We start from the raw sequence: 22,800 nt of genomic DNA, 5'->3' as shown, positions 1-22,800 counted from the left end.
TCATTCCTGGGGGGGGGGGGGGGGAGAGAGAATCGTCATTCCTGGGGGGGGGGGGGAGAGAATCGTCATTCCTGGGGGGGGGAGGGGGGGAGAGAGAATCGTCATTCCTGGGGGGGGGGGGGAGAGAATCGTCATTCCTGGGGGGGGGGGGGGGGAGAATCGTCATTCCTGGGGGGGGGGGGAGAAACATCATTCCTGGGGGGGGGGGGGGGGAGAGAGAATCGTCATTCCTGGGGGGGGGGGAGAAACGTTATTCCTGGGGGGGGGGGGGAGAGAATCGTCATTCCTGGGGGGGGGGGGAGAAACGTTATTCCTGGGGGGGGGGGGGAAGAAACATCATTCCTGGGGGGGGGGGGGAGAATCGTCATTCCTGGGGGGGGGGGGGGGAGAATCGTCATTCCTGGGGGGGGGGGGGGAGAATCGTCATTCCTGGGGGGGGGGAGAAACGTTATTCCTGGGGGGGGGGGGAAGAATCGTCATTCCTGGGGGGGGGGGAGGAGAGAGAAACGTCATTCCTGGGGGGGGGGGGGGGGGAGAATCGTCATTCCTGGGGGGGGGGGGGGGGAGAATCGTCATTCCTGGGGGGGGGGAGGAGAGAGAAACGTCATTCCTGGGGGGGGGGGGGAGAATCGTCATTCCTGGGGGGGGGGAGGAGAGAGAATCGTCATTCCTGGGGGGGGGGGGGGGGAAGAATCGTCATTCCTGGGGGGGGGGGGGGGAATCGTCATTCCTGGGGGGGGGGGGGGGGAATCGTCATTCCTGGGGGGGGGGGGGGGGGGAGAATCGTCATTCCTGGGGGGGGGGGGGGGAGAATCGTCATTCCTGGGGGGGGGGGGGGGGAGAATCGTCATTCCTGGGGGGGGGGGGAGAGAGAAACGTCATTCCTGGGGGGGGGGAGGAGAGAGAATCGTCATTCCTGGGGGGGGGGGAGAATCGTCATTCCTGGGGGGGGGGGGGAGAATCGTCATTCCTGGGGGGGGGGGAGAAACGTCATTCCTGGGGGGGGGGGGGAAGAATCGTCATTCCTGGGGGGGGGGAGGGAGAGAGAATCGTCATTCCTGGGGGGGGGGGGGGGGGGAGAATCGTCATTCCTGGGGGGGGGGGGGGGGAGAATCGTCATTCCTGGGGGGGGGGGGGGGGGGGGAGAATCGTCATTCCTGGGGGGGGGGGGGGGGGGAGAATCGTCATTCCTGGGGGGGGGGGGAAGAATCGTCATTCCTGGGGGGGGGGAGGAGAGAGAAACGTCATTCCTGGGGGGGGGGGGGGGGGAGAATCGTCATTCCTGGGGGGGGGGGGGGGGGGGAGAATCGTCATTCCTGGGGGGGGGGGGAAGAATCGTCATTCCTGGGGGGGGGGAGGAGAGAGAAACGTCATTCCTGGGGGGGGGGGGGGTGGGGGGGGGAGAATCGTCATTCCTGGGGGGGGGGGGGGGAGAATCGTCATTCCTGGGGGGGGGGGGGGGGAGAATCGTCATTCCTGGGGGGGGGGGGGGAGAATCGTCATTCCTGGGGGGGGGGGGGGGAGAATCGTCATTCCTGGGGGGGGGGGAGAAACGTTATTCCTGGGGGGGGGGGGGAGAATCGTCATTCCTGGGGGGGGGGGGGAAGAATCGTCATTCCTGGGGGGGGGGGGGGGAATCGTCATTCCTGGGGGGGGGGGGGGAATCGTCATTCCTGGGGGGGGGGGGGGGGGGGAGAATCGTCATTCCTGGGGGGGGGGGGGGAGAATCGTCATTCCTGGGGGGGGGGGGGGGGAGAATCGTCATTCCTGGGGGGGGGGGGGGGGGGGGGAGAATCGTCATTCCTGGGGGGGGGGGGGGGAGAATCGTCATTCCTGGGGGGGGGGGGGGGGAGAATCGTCATTCCTGGGGGGGGGGGGGGGGGGAGAATCGTCATTCCTGGGGGGGGGGGGAGAGAATCGTCATTCCTGGGGGGGGGGGAGAGAATCGTCATTCCTGGGGGGGGGGGGGGGGGAGAATCGTCATTCCTGGGGGGGGGGGGGGAGAATCGTCATTCCTGGGGGGGGGGGGGGGGGGAGAATCGTCATTCCTGGGGGGGGGGGAGAGAATCGTCATTCCTGGGGGGGGGGGAGAGAATCGTCATTCCTGGGGGGGGGGGGGAAGAATCGTCATTCCTGGGGGGGGGGGGGGAGAATCGTCATTCCTGGGGGGGGGGGGGGAGAATCGTCATTCCTGGGGGGGGGGGGGGGAGAATCGTCATTCCTGGGGGGGGGGGGGGGGAGAATCGTCATTCCTGGGGGGGGGGGAGAGAATCGTCATTCCTGGGGGGGGGGGGGGGGAGAGAATCGTCATTCCTGGGGGGGGGGGGGGGGGGGAGAATCGTCTTTCCTGGGGGGGGGGGGGGGGGGGGGGAGAATCGTCTTTCCTGGGGGGGGGGGGGGGGGAGAATCGTCTTTCCTGGGGGGGGGGGGGGGAGAATCGTCATTCCTGGGGGGGGGGGGGGGGGGGGAGAATCGTCATTCCTGGGGGGGGGGGGAGAATCGTCATTCCTGGGGGGGGGGGGGGAGAATCGTCATTCCTGGGGGGGGGGGGGGAGAATCGTCTTTCCTGGGGGGGGGGGGGGGAGAATCGTCATTCCTGGGGGGGGGGGGAGAGAATCGTCATTCCTGGGGGGGGGGGGGGGGGGGGAGAATCGTCATTCCTGGGGGGGGGGGGGGGGGGAGAGAATCGTCATTCCTGGGGGGGGGGGGGAGAGAATCGTCATTCCTGGGGGGGGGGGGGGGGAGAATCGTCATTCCTGGGGGGGGGGGGGGGAGAGAATCGTCATTCCTGGGGGGGGGGGGGGGAGAGAATCGTCATTCCTGGGGGGGGGGGGGGGAGAATCGTCATTCCTGGGGGGGGGGGGGGGGGAGAATCGTCATTCCTGGGGGGGGGGGGGGGAGAATCGTCATTCCTGGGGGGGGGGGGGGGGGGGGGAGAAACGTTATTCCTGGGGGGGGGGGGAGAATCGTCATTCCTGGGGGGGGGGGGGGGGGGGGAATCGTCTTTCCTGGGGGGGGGGGGGGGGGAGAGAGAAACGTTATTCCTGGGGGGGGGGGGGGGAGAATCGTCTTTCCTGGGGGGGGGGGGGGGAGAGAGAAACGTTATTCCTGGGGGGGGGGGGGGGAGAATCGTCATTCCTGGGGGGGGGGGGGGGGAGAATCGTCTTTCCTGGGGGGGGGGGGGGGGGGAGAGAATCGTCTTTCCTGGGGGGGGGGGGGGGGGAGAGAATCGTCTTTCCTGGGGGGGGGGGGGGGGGAGAATCGTCTTTCCTGGGGGGGGGGGGGGGGGGGGGAGAAGAATCGTCTTTCCTGGGGGGGGGGGGGGGAGAGAATCGTCTTTCCTGGGGGGGGGGGGGGGGGGGGAGAATCGTCTTTCCTGGGGGGGGGGGGGGGGGGGAGAATCGTCTTTCCTGGGGGGGGGGGGAGAATCGTCTTTCCTGGGGGGGGGGGGGAGAATCGTCTTTCCTGGGGGGGGGGGGGGGGGGAGAATCGTCTTTCCTGGGGGGGGGGGGGGGGGGGGAGAATCGTCATTCCTGGGGGGGGGGGGGAGAATCGTCATTCCTGGGGGGGGGGGAGAATCGTCTTTCCTGGGGGGGGGGGGGGGGGAGAATCGTCTTTCCTGGGGGGGGGGGGGGGGGGGGGGAGAATCGTCTTTCCTGGGGGGGGGGGGGAGAATCGTCTTTCCTGGGGGGGGGGGGGGAGAATCGTCTTTCCTGGGGGGGGGGGGGGGGAGAATCGTCATTCCTGGGGGGGGGGGGGGAGAATCGTCATTCCTGGGGGGGGGGGGGAGAATCGTCATTCCTGGGGGGGGGGGGGGAGAATCGTCATTCCTGGGGGGGGGGGGGGAGAATCGTCATTCCTGGGGGGGGGGGGGGGGGGGGAGAATCGTCATTCCTGGGGGGGGGGGGGGGAGAATCGTCATTCCTGGGGGGGGGGGGGAGAATCGTCATTCCTGGGGGGGGGGGGGGGGGGAGAATCGTCATTCCTGGGGGGGGGGGGGGGAGAATCGTCATTCCTGGGGGGGGGGGGGGAGAATCGTCATTCCTGGGGGGGGGGGGGGAGAATCGTCATTCCTGGGGGGGGGGGAGAGAATCGTCATTCCTGGGGGGGGGGGGGGGGGGAGAATCGTCATTCCTGGGGGAGATGTCACCCCCCCCCGGGCCCCTTGGAGAACTGTACTGTGCCTGATCCTGTTCCCTACATGCCGTGTCCGATTCTGACCGCTCTCTCTCACTCTCCCTCCACAGACTTGCAGTCCTGTTTGATCTGCATCGCCCGGAGATTGCCGAGACCGCAGCTTACTCCTGTGTCGGAGACATTCATTACCAAACAGGACACCACTGGTAAGCACAGCGAGGCCCCGGCAAAGACACGGTGCCAGGCTCTGAGCCTCAACCACTCACTTTATTTATTAATGTAACAAATAGGTGCAGGAGTCGGCTGCCTGGCCCTGCGCGGACCCCCCGCCCCCCCCCAGCACGTAGCCTTCACATTTTGGCGCATACGCGGACCCACTGGTGCACGCAGTCACATACACAGACTCGGGTAAGCCCGTGCGCACGCAGTTTCCGACAGGAACAGGATCCCTGGCTGAAGTCAGCTGTATTGATTCTGATTGGTGTTTTAACTCTGTTTCTGATTGGATATTTTTCTAGGCAAGATCATTTCCATCGATGCGAGCGCTCTGCGGGCCTCTGGGAGAGTGGGCTGGGAGGACCTGGTCAGGAAATGTATCTACGCCTTTTTCCAGCCCCAGGAGCGGGAGCCCTCTTACGCTAAACGGCTGCTGCAGGAAGGTAGGTCCTTGCCCTCTGGGCAGTGATCAGGAACCCTGGCTGATTTCCCCTCTCTCTCTAACCCAGGGGTCACTGGGCAGTGATCAGGAACCCTGGCTGATTTCCCCTCTCTCTCTCTAACCCAGGGGTCAGTGGGCAGTGATCAGGAGCAGGAACCCTGGCTGATTTCCCCTCTCTCTCTAACCCAGGGGTCAGTGGGCAGTGATCAGGAGCAGGAACCCTGGCTGATTTCCCCTCTCTCTCTCTAACCCAGGGGTCACGGAGCAGTGATCAGGAGCAGGAACCCTGGCTGATTTCCCCTCTCTCTAACCCAGGGGTCAGTGGGCAGTGATCAGGAGCAGGAACCCTGGCTGATTTCCCCTCTCTCTCTCTAACCCAGGGGTCACGGAGCAGTGATCAGGAGCAGGAACCCTGGCTGATTTCCCCTCTCTCTCTCTAACCCAGGGGTCACTGGGCAGTGATCAGGAGCAGGAACCCTGGCTGATTTCCCCTCTCTCTAACCCAGGGGTCACTGGGCAGTGATCAGGAGCAGGAACCCTGGCTGATTTCCCCTCTCTCTCTCTAACCCAGGGGTCACTGGGCAGTGATCAGGGGCAGGAACGCTGACTGATTGCCCCTCTCTCTAACCCAGGGGTCACTGGGCAGTGATCAGGAGCAGGAACCCTGGGAGATTTCCCCTCTCTCTAACCCAGGGGTCACTGGGCAGTGATCAGGAGCAGGAACCCTGGCTGATTTCCCCTCTCTCTCTCTAACCCAGGGGTCACTGGGCAGTGATCAGGAGCAGGAACCCTGGCTGATTTCCCTCTCTCTAACCCAGGGGTCACTGGGCAGTGATCAGGAGCAGGAACCCTGGCTGATTTCCTCTCTCTCTCTAACCCAGGGGCAGTGATCAGGAGCAGGAACCCTGGCTGATTTCCTCTCTCTCTCTAACCCAGGGGTCACTGGGCAGTGATCAGGAGCAGGAACCCTGGCTGATTTCCTCTCTCTCTCTAACCCAGGGGCAGTGATCAGGAGCAGGAACCCTGGCTGATTTCCCCTCTCTCTAACCCAGGGGTCACTGGGCAGTGATCAGGAGCAGGAACCCTGGGAGATTTCCCCAGCATTTTTTCCAAGTATTTATCCCATTTCCTTTTGAAAGATAATATTGAATCTGCTGTCACCGCCCTTTGAGGCAGTGAATTCCAGATCACGACTTCCTCTTTCCCCTCTGGTTCTTTTGCCAATCCACCTTAAATCTGTCCTCTGGTTACAGACCCGCTGTCACTGGAAACAAACCCCTCTATCCAATCCCTCAACCTTCTTAGCTCTAAGGAGAACAATCCAAGCTTCTCCAGTGTCTTCAGAAGAATTCAGGAGAAACTTCTTTACCCAGAGAGTGGTGAGAATGTGGAACTCGCTGCCGCAGGGAGGGGTTGAAGTGAATAGTATCGATGTATTTAAGGGGAGGCTGGACAAGCGTATGAGGGAGAAGGGAACAGGGGGTTATGCTGCTAGAGTTAGATGAGAAAAGAGGGGAGGAGGTTCGAGTGGAGGATAAACGCCAGCATGGACTGGTTGGGCCGAATGGCCTGTATTTACCGCCTTTATCTCCTTTTTTGAACAGGGCTGTAACATTAGGAATCCTCTAGTCCTCCGGCACCGCCCCCATATCTAAGGAGGATCGGAAGATTGTGGCCAGAGCCTCTGCAGTTTCCACCCTGACTTCCCTCAGTAACCCAGGGTGCTTCCCATCCAGGCCGGGTGACTTTTCTACTTGGAGGACGGCCAACTTTTTAAGTATCTCCTCTCTATCTGTTTTTATCTTCTGTCATTCCTCCACCTGCTCCTCCTTTACTGCGACATTGGCAGCATCCTCTTCTCCAGTGAAGGCCGATGCAAATTCCTCATTCAGTACTTCAGGCCCTCTGTCTCCACAAGAAGATCACCCCTTCGGTCCCTAATCGGCCCACCCTTCCGGTGACTACCCTGCTACTCTTTATATCGGCCAGACCGGGTAAGGGGAGCAGCTTTCCTTCCCTAAAGGACATCAGTGAACCTGTTGGGTTTTCACCTCAATCCCACAGCTTGGCACCAGATTTATTTCCAGGTTTTATTTAAACTGAATTTAAATTTTCAGGGTGTGGTGGTGGGATTTGAACTGGCGTTGTCTGGATTACTGATAGAGTAAGAGAGGCAGGCGAGCACGACACCATTGTGGCCCTCGGGTCTGGCTCGGGTTGGTGTGTTTATGGCTGTTTCACGAGACTGGTTCTGTCACTTTGATTCGCCCACAGTTCTGACAAATGGGACAGCAGCAAGTGCGTTTTACCGATTCTCCCTGAGCGATGGGACTGTCCTGAGGGCTCAGACCAAGTGCAAGCTATACTACCCTGCCAACACAGACACGCAGCCCATCATCATGGGCATGTACTGCATGTACAGGTAGGTAGCGGGCAGACTGGGGTAGTGTCTGTGTGGGAAAGGGACTGTGTGATTGGCCTGTGCATATTGTGTACTCTGAGTTAAGCAGGTGGCACAGATGTGAAGTGAGCTGTGAGTGACAGGAGGGGCTCATTAAAACCCAGGAGCAATCCCAACCGGTCAGACAGTGTGTGAGGTGGGAGGCTGCCTCAGATAGTAGGCCCTGAACATGACCATTCAATCTCCTCTCTCTCTCCAGCATTCTCCCTCCCCTTGTGCTCTCTCTCATTGTCTCCCTCTATCTTCCTGTCTGTTTAGACTGTTCACAACGTTGCCAACCTATTTCACCCAAGATGAGCTTCCAACCGCCTATCCTCTCCACACCAAAACCGCCTGCTTCCACCTCCGTAACATCGGCCGTCTCCACCCCTGCCTCAGCCCATCTGCTGCTGTAACCCCCATCCACGCCTTTGTGACCTCCACACTTGACTATTTCATCGTACTCCAGTTCCACCCTCCGTAAACTTTATCCGAACTCTTTCCCCCCCCCCCCCCCCCGGCTCCGCCCTGTCCGTCTGTCTGATGGGGTTGGGTGTGGGTTTGATGGGGTTGAGCTTTGCAGATTGGGTGTGTGACTGTTGGTTTATGCTTCTCCCCTCAGGGATCAGAGCCTGGCTGCTCCTCAGCAAAACCCCAACCCTGGACCATCAGTGCGTCGCTCAGTGAACTGCAGTATCACCCCTGCTCAGGCCTCCCCCAATACCAGCAGTAGCATCTCTGGACTGGACTGCAATCTACTGCCTGGCTCCGGCTTGCACAACAATGGTGCTCACAGTCCCTCGAGCTTGGGGTGTTTGCCTGGAGTGCGAGTGGGGGTTCGTGGGCCCATGAATCAGGGCTCACCGACCCCTCCGACTACCAGCGCGAGCAGCCCCAAACCCAGCGGTATCGGAGTCACCCCCACACTGCCTCGAGCACAAGGCAGCCCTGGTAACCCCTTCTCCCTGAGCACACCCTGTGACCCATCACCGGCTGGACACCCCAGCCCCAGCCCCAACCCGCCCCTTCACTCTCTCCAGGCACTGAGTGAGGGTAGCCGGGTCTCTGTGAGTTTCTCTGGCACCTCAAGTGCTCAGAGCTCGCCCGCACGCGTGTCTGTGGCCAGCACAGCGGAAGGGGCTGTTTCGGACTGCCGGGGGCTGCTGCGAGGGGCCGGCGGGGAAGGCCTGGACTTCGAGAGCGCACACAGCAGCTCAGCCCCCGTGTGTAGGAACGAGAGGCCGACCGGCATTGACAGCAAAACCTCTCGGGACATCAGTGACGACAAGCTCCTGCAGCTCTTAACCAGCGGCCAGGAGCAGAGCCGGCTGGGCGGGCTGGGCGGGCTGGGCACGGGCGGCAAGGGTGGCCTTGCCACACCTCCTGTCACGCCGGCAACAAGTGCCCCGTGCCACCTGTTACACACCAGCTCCCTGACCGAACGCCACAAAATCCTTCACCGCCTGCTGCAGGAGGGCAGTCCGTGCGACATCCCCACACTGCTACTGCAGCACAACAGGAAGGAGGCAGCGCACTGTGGGCCCCAGGGCCAGGCTCCCAGGAGGAAGGACGCCAAGGATCACCAGCTGCTGCGCTACCTGCTCGACAAGGAGGAGCCCAGAAACCCCAGTCTGAGTCTGGACAACGTGACGGTGAAGTCGGAGAGGGCAGGTGGCCTCGGATCCTGCACACTCGGCCTCAACACAGCCCTACAGGACCAGCTGGAGCAGGCCAGCCGGCGGGTGAGGGGTCTGAGCGCGGGGGTGGGAGGTGGGGTGGGGGGGGTGGGGTGAAGGGTCGGGTGGGGGGGGTGGGGGGTGAAGGGTCGGGTGGGGGGGGTGGGAGGTGGCGTGAAGGGTGGGGGGTGGGGGGAAGAGCAGTCCTGGAGGATGAGAGGTGTGGGTGGGACTGGGAGGTGAAGGGTTTAGGAGGTGTCGGTGGGGGGGTGGAGAGCAGTCCTGGGGGATGAGGTGTGGGTGGGACTGGGGGGTGAAGGGTTTAGGAGGTGTCGGGGGTGGTGGGAGAGCAGTCCTGGGGGATGAGGTGTGGGTGGGACTGGGGGGTGAAGGGTTTAGGAGGTGTCGGGGGGGTGGGAGAGCAGTCCTGGGGGATGAGGTGTGGGTGGGACTGGGGGGTGAAGGGTTTAGGAGGTGTCGGGGGTGGTGGGAGAGCAGTCCTGGGGGATGAGGTGTGGGTGGGACTGGGGGGGTGAAGGGTTTAGGAGGTGTCGGGGGGGGTGGGGGGTGGGAGAGCAGTCCTGGGGGATGAGGTGTGGGTGGGACTGGGGGGTGAAGGGTTTAGGAGGTGTCGGGGGGGGGGTGGGAGAGCAGTCCTGGGGGATGAGGTGTGGGTGGGACTGGGAGGTGAAGGGTTTAGGAGGTGTTGGGGGGGGGGGGGGGGGGAGAGCAGTCCTGGGGGATGAGGTGTGGGTGGGACTGGGGGGTGAAGGGTTTAGGAGGTGTCGGGGGGGGGGTGGGAGAGCAGTCCTGGGGGATGAGGTGTGGGTGGGACTGGGGGGGTGAAGGGTTTAGGAGGTGTCGGGGGGGTGGGGGGTGGGAGAGCTGTCCTGGGGGATGAGGTGTGGGTGGGACTGGGGGGTGAAGGGTTTAGGAGGTGTCGGGGGGGGGGGGGGGGAGAGAGCAGTCCTGGGGGATGAGTTGTGGGTGGGACTGGGGGGTGAAGGGTTTAGGAGGTGTCGGGGGGGGGGGGGGGAGAGCAGTCCTGGGGGATGAGGTGTGGGTGGGACTGGGGGGTGAAGGGTTTAGGAGGTGTCGGGGGGGGGGGGGGGGGGAGAGCAGTCCTGGGGGATGAGTTGTGGGTGGGACTGGGGGGTGAAGGGTTTAGGAGGTGTCGGGGGGGGGGGGGGGGGGGGGAGAGCAGTCCTGGGGGATGAGGTGTGGGTGGGACTGGGGGGTGAAGGGTTTAGGAGGTGTCGGGGGGGGGGGGGGGGGAGAGCTGTCCTGGGGGATGAGGTGTGGGTGGGACTGGGGGGTGAAGGGTTTAGGAGGTGTCGGGGGGGGGGGGGGGTGGAGAGCAGTCCTGGGGGATGAGGTGTGGGTGGGACTGGGGGGTGAAGGGTTTAGGAGGTGTCGGGGGGGTGGGAGAGCAGTCCTGGGGGATGAGGTGTGGGTGGGACTGGGAGGTGAAGGGTTTAGGAGGTGTCGGGGGGGGGGGGGGTGGGAGAGCAGTCCTGGGGGATGAGGTGTGGGTGGGACTGGGGGGTGAAGGGTTTAGGAGGTGTCGGGGGGGGGGTGGGAGAGCAGTCCTGGGGGATGAGGGTGTGGGTGGGACTGGGAGGGGGTGAGAATGTTGCCTTTAACTCCGGGGCCCGCAGTGAGGCTTCAGTTGTACTGAGCCTCGCTCACAACCCATCTGGAGCAGTGTTCAGTTTGGGCACATATTGGGAAAGACCAGGAATAGGATGAGGCCGCTCACCCCCTCAAGCCTATTCCAGCATTCTTTTATAGAACTGCTTATCTGCATCTTAACTCCATCTACCCGCCGTGGTTCTGTATCCTGTGATACCCTTACGCAACAAAAATCCATCAATTCCCACTTTGAGATTGTAAATTGAGTCCCCAGCCTGGAGGTTTTTGGGGGAAGTTGCAGATGTCCACTGTTACATACCTCCTTGTGGTGTGGTGGTCACAACTGAACCCAGTACTCCAGGTGCTGCCTGACCAGAGCTTTATATCAATGTAATACAAGTCTCACCCCCATTGTAACCTTCAGATGAAAGCTTGCATACCATGAGTCTTATAAATAATTTTTTGTACCAGTACACTAGCTTTAAGTGATTTCTGGTGATCAAAACATAGAAATTTACACACGGGAGGAGGCCATTCCGGCCCATCGTGTCCCACCGGCCGACAAAGAGCCACACGGCCCTCGGTCAGCAGCCCTGAAGGTTACATATAAACCTATGAACAATGACGGAAAGGTAAAGAGCACCCAGCCCAACCAGTCCGCCTCACACAACTGTGACACCCCTTATACTGAAACATTCTACACTCCACCCCAACCGGAGTCATGTGATCTCCTGGGAGAGGCAAAAACCAGATAAAAACCCAGGCCCATTTAGGGAGAAAAAATCTGGGAAAATTCCTCTCCGACCCATCCAGGCGATCGACACTAATCCAGGAGATCACCCTGGCCGTATTCTATTCCCCGCAGTACTTAACCTCTTGTTGGCTGGCACAGATTCGATGGTATCAGTCTAATCCCAATTACCAGCTCTAGGTCCATAACCCTGCAGGTTATTGCGCTTTAAGTGCACATCCAAGCACTTTTAAAATCTGGTGAGGGTTTCTGCATCCACCGCTCTTCCAGGCAGCGAGTTCCAGATCCCCACAACCGTCTGCGTAAAGAATCCCCCCTCAAATCCCCTCTAAACCTTCCACCAACTACCTTAAAACTATGCCCCCTCGTAATTGACCCCTCCAACTAAGGGAAATAGGCCCTTGCTATCCACTCTACCCAGGCCCGTCAAAATTTTATACGTCTCAATGAGGTCTCCTCTCAGCCTCCTCGGTTCCAATGAGAACAAACCCAGCCTATCCGATTTGTCCTCATAGCTAAGATTCTCCATTCCAGGCAGCATCCTAGTAAATCTCCTCTGCACCCTCTCTAGTGCAATCACGTCCTTCCTATAATACGGCGACCAGAACTGGTTAAAGAGGAGATTAACGCAATAGTAAGGAAGGACATTAGCTTGGATGATGTCTATATAGGTAAAGCTGCGAAACACCAAAGGGCAGAAAACGTGAGTGGGAGTTATGTACAGACCACCAAACAGTAGTAGTGAGGTTGGGGACAGTATCAAACAAGAAATAAGGGATGTGTGCAATAAAGGTACAGCAGTTATCATGGGCGACTTTAATCTACATATTGATTGGGCTAACCAAACTGGTAGCAATACTGTGGAGGAGGATTTCCTGGAGTGTATAAGGGATGGTTTTCTAGACCAATATGTTGAAGAACCAACTAGAAAGCAGGCCGTCCTAGACTGGGTCTTGTGTAATGAGAGAGGATTAATTAGCAAACTGGTCGTGCGGGGCCCCTTGGGGAAGAGTGACCATAGTATGATAGAATTCTTCATTAAGATGGAGAGTGACACAATTAATTCAGAGACTAGGGTCCTGAACTTAAAGAAAGTAAAATTCGACAGTATGAGACGTGAATTGGCTAGGATAAACTGGAGAATGATACTTAAAGGGTTGACGGTGGATAGGCAATGGCAGACATTTAAAGATTACATGGCGTAAGAATAAAAAAAGGGAAGGTGGCTCAACCGTGGCTAATAAGGGAAGTTAGGGAAAGTGTTAAATCCAAGGAAGAGGCATATAAATTGGCCAGAAAATGCTGCAAACCAGAGGACTGGGAGAAATTTAGAATTCAGCAGAGGAGGACAAAGGGTTTAATTAGGAGGGGGAAATAGAGTATGAGAGGAAGCTTGCTGGAAACATGAAAACTGACTGCAAAAGCTTCTATTTATATGTGAAGAGAAAAAGATTAGTGAAGACTAATGTAGGTCCCTTGCAGAATCAGGTGAATTCATAATGGGAAACAAGGAATTGGCAGACAAATTGAACCTATATTTTGATTCTGTCTTCACTAAGGAAGACACGAATAACCTCCCGAAAATACTAGGGGACCACGGGTCTAGCGAGAAGGGGGAACTGAGGGAAATCCTTAACAATCAAGAAATTGTGTTAGGGAAATTGAAGAGACTGAAGGCCGATAAATCCCCAGGGCCTGATAGTCCACATCCCAGAGTACTTAAGGAAGTGGCCCTGGAAATAGTGGATGCATTGCTGGTCATTTTCCAACATTCCATGGATTCTGGATCAGTTCCTATGGAATGGAGGGTAGCTTAATGTAACATTTTTTTAAAAAGGAGGGAGAGAAAACGGGGAATTAAGACCGGTTAGCCTGACATCGGTGGTGGGGAAAATGTTAGAATCAATTATTAAAGATGAAATAGTAGCGCATTTGGAAAGCAGTGACAGGATCGGTCCAAGTCAGCATGGATTTATGAAAAGGAAATCATGCTTGACAAATCTTCTAGAATTTTTTGAAGATGTGTAACTAGTAGAGTGGACAAGGGAGAACCAGTGGATGTGGACTTTCAAAAGGCTTTTGACAAGGTCCCACACACGAGATTAGTGTGCAAAATTAAAGCACATGGTATTGGGGGTAATGTATTGATGTGGATAGAGAACTGGTTGGCAGACAGGAAACAAAGAGTCAAAGAGAAACAAATAAACGGGTCCTTTTCAGAATGGCAGGGAGTGACCAATGGGGTGCCGCAGGGTTCAGTGCTGGGGCCCCAGCTATTTACAATATACATCAATGATTTAGATGAAGGAATTGAAGCTAATATCTCCAAGTTTACAGATTTCACTAAGCTGGGTGGCAATGCGAGCTGTGAGGAGGATGCTAAGAGGCTGCAGTGGGACTTGAACAGGTTAGGTGAATGGGCAAATGCATGGCAGATGCAGTATAATGTGGACAAATGTGAGGTTATCCACTTTGGGGGCAAAAACAGGAAGGCAGAATATTATCTGAATGGTGACAGATTAGGAAAAGGGAAGGTACAAAGAGACCTGGGTGTCATGGTACATCAGTCATTGAAGGTTGGCATGCAGGTACAGCAGGCAGTAAAAAAAGCAAATTATATGTTGGCCTTCATAACAAGGGGATTTGAGTATAGGAGCAGGGAGGTGTTACTGCAGTTGTACAGGGCCTTGGTGAGGCCACACCTGGAGTATTGTGTGTAGTTTTGGTCTCCTAATCTGAGGAAGGACGTGCTTGCTATTGAGGGAGTGCAGCGAAGGTTCACCAGACTGATTCCTGGGATGACAGGACTGACATATGAAGAAAGACTGGATGGGCTAGGCTTATACTCAGTGGAATGTAGAAGAATGAGCGGGGATCTCATAGAAACTTATAAAATTCTGACGGGTTTAGACAGGTTAGATGCAGGAAGAATGTTCCCAATGTTGGGGAAGTCCAGAACCAGGGGTCACAGTCTAAAGATAAGGGTAAGGCATATAGCACCGAGATGAGTAGAAACTTCTTCACCCAGAGAGTGGTGAACCTGTGGAATTCTCTACCACAGAAAGTTGTTGAGGCCAGTTCGTTCGACATATTCAAAAGGGAGTTAGATATGGCCCTCACGGCTAAAGGGGTATGGAGCGAAGGCAGGGGTGGGGTACTGAGGTTACATGATCAGCCATGATCATATTGAATGGCGATGCAGGCTCGAAGGGCCGAAAGGCCTGCTCCTGCACCTATTTTCTATATTTCTAGAACTGCACGCTATACAAAATCGAAGAACAAGTTATTATTTAAATGGAGAAAAATTGCAAAGTGCTGCAGTGCAGCGGGACCTGGGGGTACTTGTGCATGAAACACAAAAGATTAGTATGCAGGTACAGCAAGTGATCAGGAAGGCCAATGGTATCTTGGCCTTTATTGCAAAGGGGTGGAGTATAAAAGCAGGGAAGTCTTGCTACAGTTATACAGGGTATTGGTGAGGCCACACCTGGAATACTGCGTGCAGTTTTGGTTTCCATATTTACGAAAGGATATACTTGCTTTGGAGGCAGTTCAGAGAAGGTTCACTCGGTTGATTCCAGAGGGGGTTGACTTATGAGGAAAGGTTGAGGAGGTTGGGCCTCGACTCATTGGAATTCAGAAGAATGAGAGGTGATCTTATCAAAATGTATAAGTTTATGAAGGGGCTTGACAAGGTGGATGCAGAGAGGATGTTTCCACTGATAGGGGAGACTAGAACTAGAGGGCATGATCTTAGAATATGGGGCCGCCCATTTAAAACTGAGATGAGGAGGAATTTGTTCTGAGGGTTGTAAATCTGTGGAATTTGCTGCCTCAGAGAGCTGTGGAAGCTGGGTCATTGAATAAATTTAAGACCGAGATAGACAGTTTCTTAAACAATAAGGGGATAAGGGGTTATGGGGATTGGGCGGGGAAGTGGACCTGAGTCCATGATTGGATCAGCCGTGATCGTATTAAATGGCAGAGCAGGCTCGAGGGGGTCGTATTGCCTACGCCTGCTCCTATGTCTTATGTTCTTATACTCCTGCTGTAGCCTAACCAGAGTATTATACAATTTAAGCATAACCTCGCTGTTCTTGTAGTCTATGCCTCTGCCAATAAAGGCAAGCATTTCGTATGCCTTCTTAACCACCTTATCCACCTGACCGCCTTTCAGGGATCTGTGGACAAGCACTCCAAGGTCTCTTTGTTCATTTATACTTAAGTAGCCTACCATTTATTAGCCCTCCCCAAGTGCATTATCTCTCATTTCTCTGAATTAAATTCCATTTGCCACTGCTCTGCCCACCTGACCAGTAGATTGATATCCTCCTGTAGCCCATGACTTTCCTCTTCATCAATCTCACAGCCAATTTTAGTTTTGTCTGCAAACTTCCTAATCATACCCCCTATATTCAAATCTAAATTATTGATATATATCACAAAAAGCAAGGGACCCAGCACTGAGCCCTGGGGAACCCCACTGGAAACATCCTTCCAGTCACAAAAACATCCATCAACCATTACCCTTTGCTTCCTGCCTCTGAGCCAATTTTCGATCCAACTTGCCACTTTGCCCTGGATCCCATGGGCTTTAACCTTCGTGCTTCGTGACCAGTCTACCATGTGGGACCTTATCAAAAGCTTTGCTAAAATCCATATACACTACATTGTACACACTGCCCTCATCGACCCTCCTTAAAAAATTCAATCCTGTTAGTCAAACACGATCTTCCCTCAACAAATCCGTGCTGACTGTCCCTAATTAATCCTGGCCTTTCTAAATGTAGATTTATCTGTCTTTCAGGATTTTTTCCAATAATTTTCCCACCACTGAGGTTAGGCTGACAGGCCTGTAATTACTCGGCCTATCCCTTTCTCCCTCCTTAAACAAGGGTACTACATTCGCAATCCTCCGGCACCATGCCCAGATCCAAAGCGGCCTGGAAAATGATGGTCAAGGCCTCTGCTATTTCCTCTCTTACTTCGCTCAACAGCCTGAGATGCATTTCATCTGGGCCTGGGGACTTATCTACTTTGAAAGCTGCTAAACCCCTTAATACCTCCTCTCTCACTATATTTATTTCATCCAGAATATCACTCCTCCTGGATAGCAGTATCTGCATTGTCCCTTTCCTTTGTGAAAACAGATGCAAAGTATTCCCTGTTTTCTGGGGAGGTCCCAGCAGATTGGAAAACCGCAAATGTAACGCCCCTATTTAAAAAAGGAGGCAGACAAAAAGCAGGAAACTATAGACCAGTTAGCCTAACCTCTGTGATTGGGAAAATGTTGGAGTCCATTATTAAAGAAGCAGTAGCAGGACATTTGGAAAAGCAAAATTCGGTCAGGCAGAGTCAGCATGGATTTATGAAGGGGAAGTCATGTTTGACAAATTTGCTGGAATTCTTTGAGGATGTAACGAACAGGGTGGATAAAGGGGAACCAGTGGATGTGGTGTATTTGGACTTCCAGAAGGCATTTGACAAGGTGCCACATAAACAAGATAAAAGTTCACGGGGTTGGGGGTAATATGTTAGCATGGATAGAGGATTGGCTAACTAACAGAAAACAGAGAGTCGGGATAAATGGTTCATTCTCGGGTTGGCAACCAGTAACTAGTGGGGTGCCGCAGGGATCAGTGCTGGGGCCTCAACTATTTACAATCTATATTAACGACTTGGAAGAAGGGACCGAGTGTAACGTAGCCAAGTTTGCTGACGATACAAAGATGGGAGGAAAAGCAATGTGTGAGGAGGACACACAAAATCTGCAAAAGGACATAGACAGGCTAAGTGAATGGGCAAAAATTTAGCTGATGGAGTATAATGTTGGAAAGTGTGAGGTTATGCATTTTGGCAGAAAAAATCAAAGAACAAGTTATTATTTAAATGGAGAAAGATTGCAAAGTGCTGCAGCACAGCGGGACCTGGGGGTACTTGTGCATTGAACACAAAAGGATAGTATGCAGGTACAGCAAGTGATCAGGAAGGCCAATGGTATCTTGGCCTTTATTGCAAAGGGGATGGAGTATAAAAGCAGGGAAGTCTTGCTACAGTTATACAGGGTATTGGTGAGGACACACCTGGAATACTGCGTGCAGTTTTGGTTTCCATATTTAAGAAAGGATATATTTGCTTTGGAGGCAGTTCAGCGAAGGTTCACTAGGTTGATTCTGGAGATGAGGGGGTTGACATATGAGGAAAGGTTGAGTAGGTTGGGCCTCTACTCATTGGAATTCAGAAGAATGAGAGATGATCGTATCGAAACGTATAAGATTATGAGGGGGCTTGACAAGGTGGATGCAGAGATGATGTTTCCACTGATGGGGGAGACTAGAACTAGGGGGCATGGTCTTAGAATAAGGGGCCGCCCATTTAAAACTGAGATGAGGAGGAATTTCTTCTCTGAGTTGTAAATCTGTGGAATTCGCTGCCTCAGAGAGCTGTGGAAGCTGGGACATTGAATAAATTTAAGACAGAAATAGACAGTTTCTTAACCGATAATGGAATAAGGGGTTATGGGGAACGGGCAGGAAAGTGGAGCTGAGTCCGGATCAGCCATGATCATATTAAATGGCGGAGCAGGCTCGAGGGGCCGAATGGCCGACTCCTGCTCCTATTTCTGATGATCTGATGTATTCATTAAGATATATTGGTCTTGGCGGGGTGCTGCACAGATTGATCAGAGTGATACTGGGGTTAAAAGGGTTAAATTATGAGGTCTGCTTACACAAATTAGACTTGTATTCCCTTGAGTATAGAAGGTTGAGGGGGGGGATCTATCGAGGTGTTTACAATAATAGGAGTTGACAGGGTAGATGGGGGAGCCTAGAACCTGGGGGCAGCACCTTACAATTAGAGATAGGCCATTCAGAAGTGAGTCAGAAGCACCTTTTTAACCAAAAGGGTAAATCATACCTTTTGGTGGGAAGATTGAGGAGCGACAATATAAACTAAATGGTACAATTTTAAAGTGGGTGCAAGAACAGAGAGACCTGGTGGCAGGGCAGGTTAAGAAAGCAGTTATTAAAGCAGGTGGGATCCCGGGCCTCGAGTACATAAGCCAGGGAGTTATGTTGAACCTGTATAAAACACTGGTTTGTGTCCAATTCTAGGCACCACACTGTGTCGGAAGGACATGGAGCTTTGGAGAGGATGCAGAGGAGATTTACGAGAATGGTTCCAGGGCTGAGGGACGTGGATAGACTGGAGAAGCTGGGGTGGTTCTCCTTGGAGCAGAGAAGGTTGAGGATATTTAATAGAGGTGTTTAAAGTCAGGAAGAGTTTGGGATGTGAATGCACTTCCTCTAAACTGCAGCTGCCTGCTGGTCCCGTGTAGCCTGGTACCGGATTTCCAAAGGTGACATTTCGCGCACATGCCAATCTTTGAATGGGCCGTGTAGCCTGTTAATGGGACCGCACATCCACAGGGAGACATTGGTGGGTATAGACTCCAATCTATCCAGGCCCCTCATCATCTTGTACAGCGCCAAAGGGCTGTGGATTCTGGGGTCACTTGGAGCTTTCAAGACTCCGATAGATTTCAGTTGGGTAAGGACATGAAGGAGCTAAAACAGATGCATGGAGTTGAGGGAGCGACCAGCCACGATCTGATTGAATGGAGAACCTTCCTCTCCAGCCCTGCACCCCACAATCTGAGGGGAACACTGCAGCGGCTGCACGAGGGATGGGACGCACAGTGCAGGGAGGGTAAGGTTAAAAGGTACATTGTCCTTGGATAGGGCTTGACCTGGGGAAATATTCTCTCAAATCTCCAGCTCCCATACAGCTGGCTCACCAGCTGTGGGCAGTGCAGTGGTGAGGTTTCAGCGGCCTCCTTGCCTGCCCCAGGTGGGGTGTTGAGAAACACACTGGCCATGTGTGATGTACACTGACCCCGATCTCCTCTCCTTCAGTTCACAGAGCTTCAGCAGCTTTTGCCCACCTTGGAGGAAGCAGCCCAGTTGCCGAGCAACTGCCAGCCCAACGGGGCCAATAGCAGCCTGGTGTCCAGAGGTGGGAGGACAGAGCAGCTCTCGGACCCACTGCACTCCAACACCGTCGCCAGGACTCTGCAACGCCTCAAGAGTAGGTTCTAGGTGTTCATCGTGTCTACTTCACCTTGGCCCAACGGCCCCCAGGGTTCTCTCGCTCCCCCCCACTGGCCCCCTTCACTCCACCGGCCCCTCGCTCCCCCCCACTGGCCCCCTTCACTCCACCGGCCCCTCGCTCCCACCCCAGGGTTCTCTCGCTCTCCCCCCCCCCCCACCGGCCCCCTCGCTCCCCCCACCGGCCCCCTTCACTCCACCGGCCCCTCGCTCCCACCCCAGGGTTCTCTCGCTCTCCCCCCCCCCCCACCGGCCCCCTCGCTCCCCCCCACTGGCCCCCTTCACTCCACCGGCCCCTCGCTCCCCCCCACTGGCCCCCTTCACTCCACCGGCCCCTCGCTCCCCCCCACTGGCCCCCTTCACTCCACCGGCCCCCTCGCTCCCACCCCAGGGTTCTCTCGCTCCCCCCACTGGCCCCCTTCACTCCACCGGCTCCCTCGCTCCCCCCCCGCTGGCCCCCTTCACTCCACCGATCCCTCACTCCCACCCCATGGTTCTCTCGCTCCCCACCCACACCCTCGCTCCCTGCCCCCCCACCCCCAGCCGCCTCGCTCTCCAACCCCCCCCCCCAGCCCCGTCATTCTTCCCCCACCAGTCCTCTCACTCTTTTGCTCACGTCCCCACCGGCCCTCTTTCCCTCCCCCCCCCCCCCCTCGGCCCCCTAGCTCTTCCCCCTTCCCTCCCCCTAACCCTCCCCCTAATCCTCCCTAACCGTCCACATGCCTGCTCGAACACTATAACCCTCTGTCTCTAATCCCTCTCCAGCACTCCCCCTCCTCCCCCCCCCACACCCCGCCCCCCAACCACCTCCCTACAACCCTCTCGCACGATGGTGACAACCTATGGGAAGATACTGGATAGGTGGGGTTCGGGGATATGAGGAGAAGGTGGGTAGGTGGGGTTGGGGGATATGGGGAGAAGGTGGGTAGGTGGGGGATATGAGGAGAAGGTGGGTAGGTGGGGTTGGGGGATATGGGGAGAAGGTGGGTAGGTGGGGGATATGTGGAGAAGGTGGGTAGGTGGGGTTGGGGGATATGGGGAGAAGGTGGGTAGGTGGGGGATATGGGGAGAAGGTGGGTAGGTGGGGTTGGGGGATATGGGAAGAAGGTGGGTTGGGGGATATGGGGAGAGGGTGGGGAGGTGGAGTTGGGGGTTATGGGGAGAAGGTGGGTAGGTGGGGTTGGGGGATATGGGGAGAAGGTGGGTTGGGGGATATGGGGAGAAGGTGGGTAGGTGGTGATTGGGGGATATGGGGAGAAGGTGGGTAGGTGGGGTTGGGGGATATGGGGAGAAGGTGGGTAGGTGGGGTTGGGGGATATGGGGAGAAGGTGGGTAGGTGGGGTTGGGGGATATGGGGAGAAGGTGGGTTGGGGGATATGGGGAGAAGGTGGGTAGGTGGTGATTGGGGGATATGGGGAGAAGGTGGGTAGGTGGGGTTGGGGGATATGGGGAGAGGGTGGGTAGGTGGGGTTGAGGGATATGGGGAGAGGGTGGGTAGGTGGGGTTGGGGGATATGGGGAGAGGGTGGGTAGGTGGGGTTGGGGGATATGGGGAGAGGGTGGGTAGGTGGGGTTGAGGGATATGGGGAGAGGGTGGGTAGGTGGGGTTGGGGGATATGGGGAGAGGGTGGGTAGGTGGGGTTGGGGGATATGGGGAGAAGGTGGGTCGGTGGGGTTGGGGGATATGGGGAGAAGGTGGATTGGGGGATATGGGGAGAAGGTGGGTAGGTGGGGTTGGGGGATATGGGGAAAAGGTGGGTAGGTGGCGTTGAGGGATATGGGGAGAGGTGGGTCGGTGGGGTTGGGGATATGGGGAGAAGGTGGGTGGGTGGGGTTGGGGGATATGGGGAGAAGGTGGGTTTGGGGGACATAGGGAGAAGGTGGGGTTGGGGATATGGGGAGAAGGTGGGTAGGTGGGGTTGGGGGAATATGGGGAGAGGGTGGGTAGGTGCGGTTGGGGGATATGGGGAGAGGGTGGGTAGGTGGGGTTGGGGGATATGGGGAGAAGGTGGGTAGGTGGGGTTGGGGGATATGGGGAGAAGGTAGGTAGGTGGGGTTGGGGGATATGGGGAGAAGGTAGGTAGGTGGGGTTGGGGGATATGGGGAGAAGGTAGGTAGGTGGGGTTGGGGGATATGGGGAGAAGGTGGGTCGTTGGGGGATATGGGGTGTGGTTGGGGATATGGGGAGAAGTGGGGTTGTGGGATATGAGGAGAGGGTGGGTAGGTGGGGTTGGGGGATATGGGGAGAAGGTGGGTAGGTGGGGTTGGGGGATATGGGGAGAGGGTGGAGTTGGGGAGAAGGTGGGGATATGGGGAGAAGGTGTGTAGGTGGGGTTGGGGGATATGGGGAGAAGGTGGGTAGGTGGGGTTGGGGGATATGAGGAGAAGGTGGGTATGTTGGGTTGGGGGATATGAGGAGTAGGTGGGTAGGTGGGGTTGGGGGATATGGGGAGAAGGTGGGGTTGGGGGATATGGGGAGAGGGTGGGGTTGTGGATATGGGGAGGTGGTCGGTTGGGGGATATGGGGAGAAGGTGGAGTTGAGGGATATGGGGAGAAGGTGGGTAGGTGGGGTTGGGGGATATGGGGAGAAGGTGGGTAGGTACGGTTGGGGGATATGGGGAGAAGGTGGGTAGGTGGGGTTGGGGGATATGGGGAGAAGGTGGGTGGTTGGGGATATGGGGAGAAGATGGGTAGGTGGGGTTGGATGATATGGGAAGATACTGGATAGGTAGGGATGGGCGATATGAGGAGAAGGTGGGTAGGTTGGGTTGGGGGATATGAGGAGTAGGTGGGGTTGGGGGATATGAGGAGTAGGTGGGGTTGGGGGATATGGGGAGGGGGTGGGTAGGTGGGGTTGGGGGATATGGGGAGTAGGTGGGGCTGGGGGAGATGGGGAGAGGGTGGGTCGGTGCGGTGAGTGATATGGGGAGAAGGTGGGTAGGTCGGGTTGGGGGATATGGGGAGAAGGTGGGTAGGTGGGGTTGGGGGATATTTTGGGGAGAAGTTGGTAGGTTGGGTTTAAGGATATGGGGAGAAGGTGGGTAGGTGGGGTTGGGGGATATGAGGATAAGGTGTGGTTGGGGGATATGGGGAGAGGGTGGGTAGGTGGGGTTGGGGGATATGGGGAGAGGGTGGGTAGGTGGGATTGGGGGATATGGGGACTAGGTGGGGTTGGGGGATATGGGGAGAAGGTGGGTAGGTGGGGTTGGGGGATATGGGGAGAAGGTGGGTAGGTGGGGTTGGGGGATATGAGGAGAAGGTGGGTAGGTGGGGGATATGGGGAGAAGGTGGGTAGGTGGGGTTGGGGGATATGGGGAGAAGGTGGGTAACGGGTTGGGGGATATGGGGAGAAGGTGGGTAGGTGGGGTTGGGGGATATGAGGAGAAGGTGGGGGATAT

The 22,800-nt window shown here is 56.5% G+C and overlaps 1 protein-coding gene across 1 annotated transcript in view; it reads left to right on the top strand.

Moving 5' to 3' along the window:
• LOC139244114 (nuclear receptor coactivator 1-like) overlaps positions 1 to 22,800 on the top strand; it is a 73,361-nt gene that overhangs the window by 19,901 nt on the left and 30,660 nt on the right. Inside the window, exons 8-12 of the mRNA XM_070870985.1 lie at positions 4,248 to 4,343; positions 4,656 to 4,796; positions 7,070 to 7,217; positions 7,858 to 8,977; positions 19,211 to 19,382. Coding sequence (XP_070727086.1) covers positions 4,248 to 4,343; positions 4,656 to 4,796; positions 7,070 to 7,217; positions 7,858 to 8,977; positions 19,211 to 19,382 — 1,677 coding nt within the window. The remainder of the gene's footprint in view (positions 1 to 4,247; positions 4,344 to 4,655; positions 4,797 to 7,069; positions 7,218 to 7,857; positions 8,978 to 19,210; positions 19,383 to 22,800) is intronic.

This window comes from Pristiophorus japonicus, unplaced genomic scaffold, assembly GCF_044704955.1.
Source record: "Pristiophorus japonicus isolate sPriJap1 unplaced genomic scaffold, sPriJap1.hap1 HAP1_SCAFFOLD_204, whole genome shotgun sequence".
Classification (NCBI taxonomy): Eukaryota; Metazoa; Chordata; class Chondrichthyes; family Pristiophoridae; genus Pristiophorus; species Pristiophorus japonicus.
Note: the sequence above shows the minus strand (reverse complement) of the source record. Positions and strands in the feature narration are given on the sequence as shown.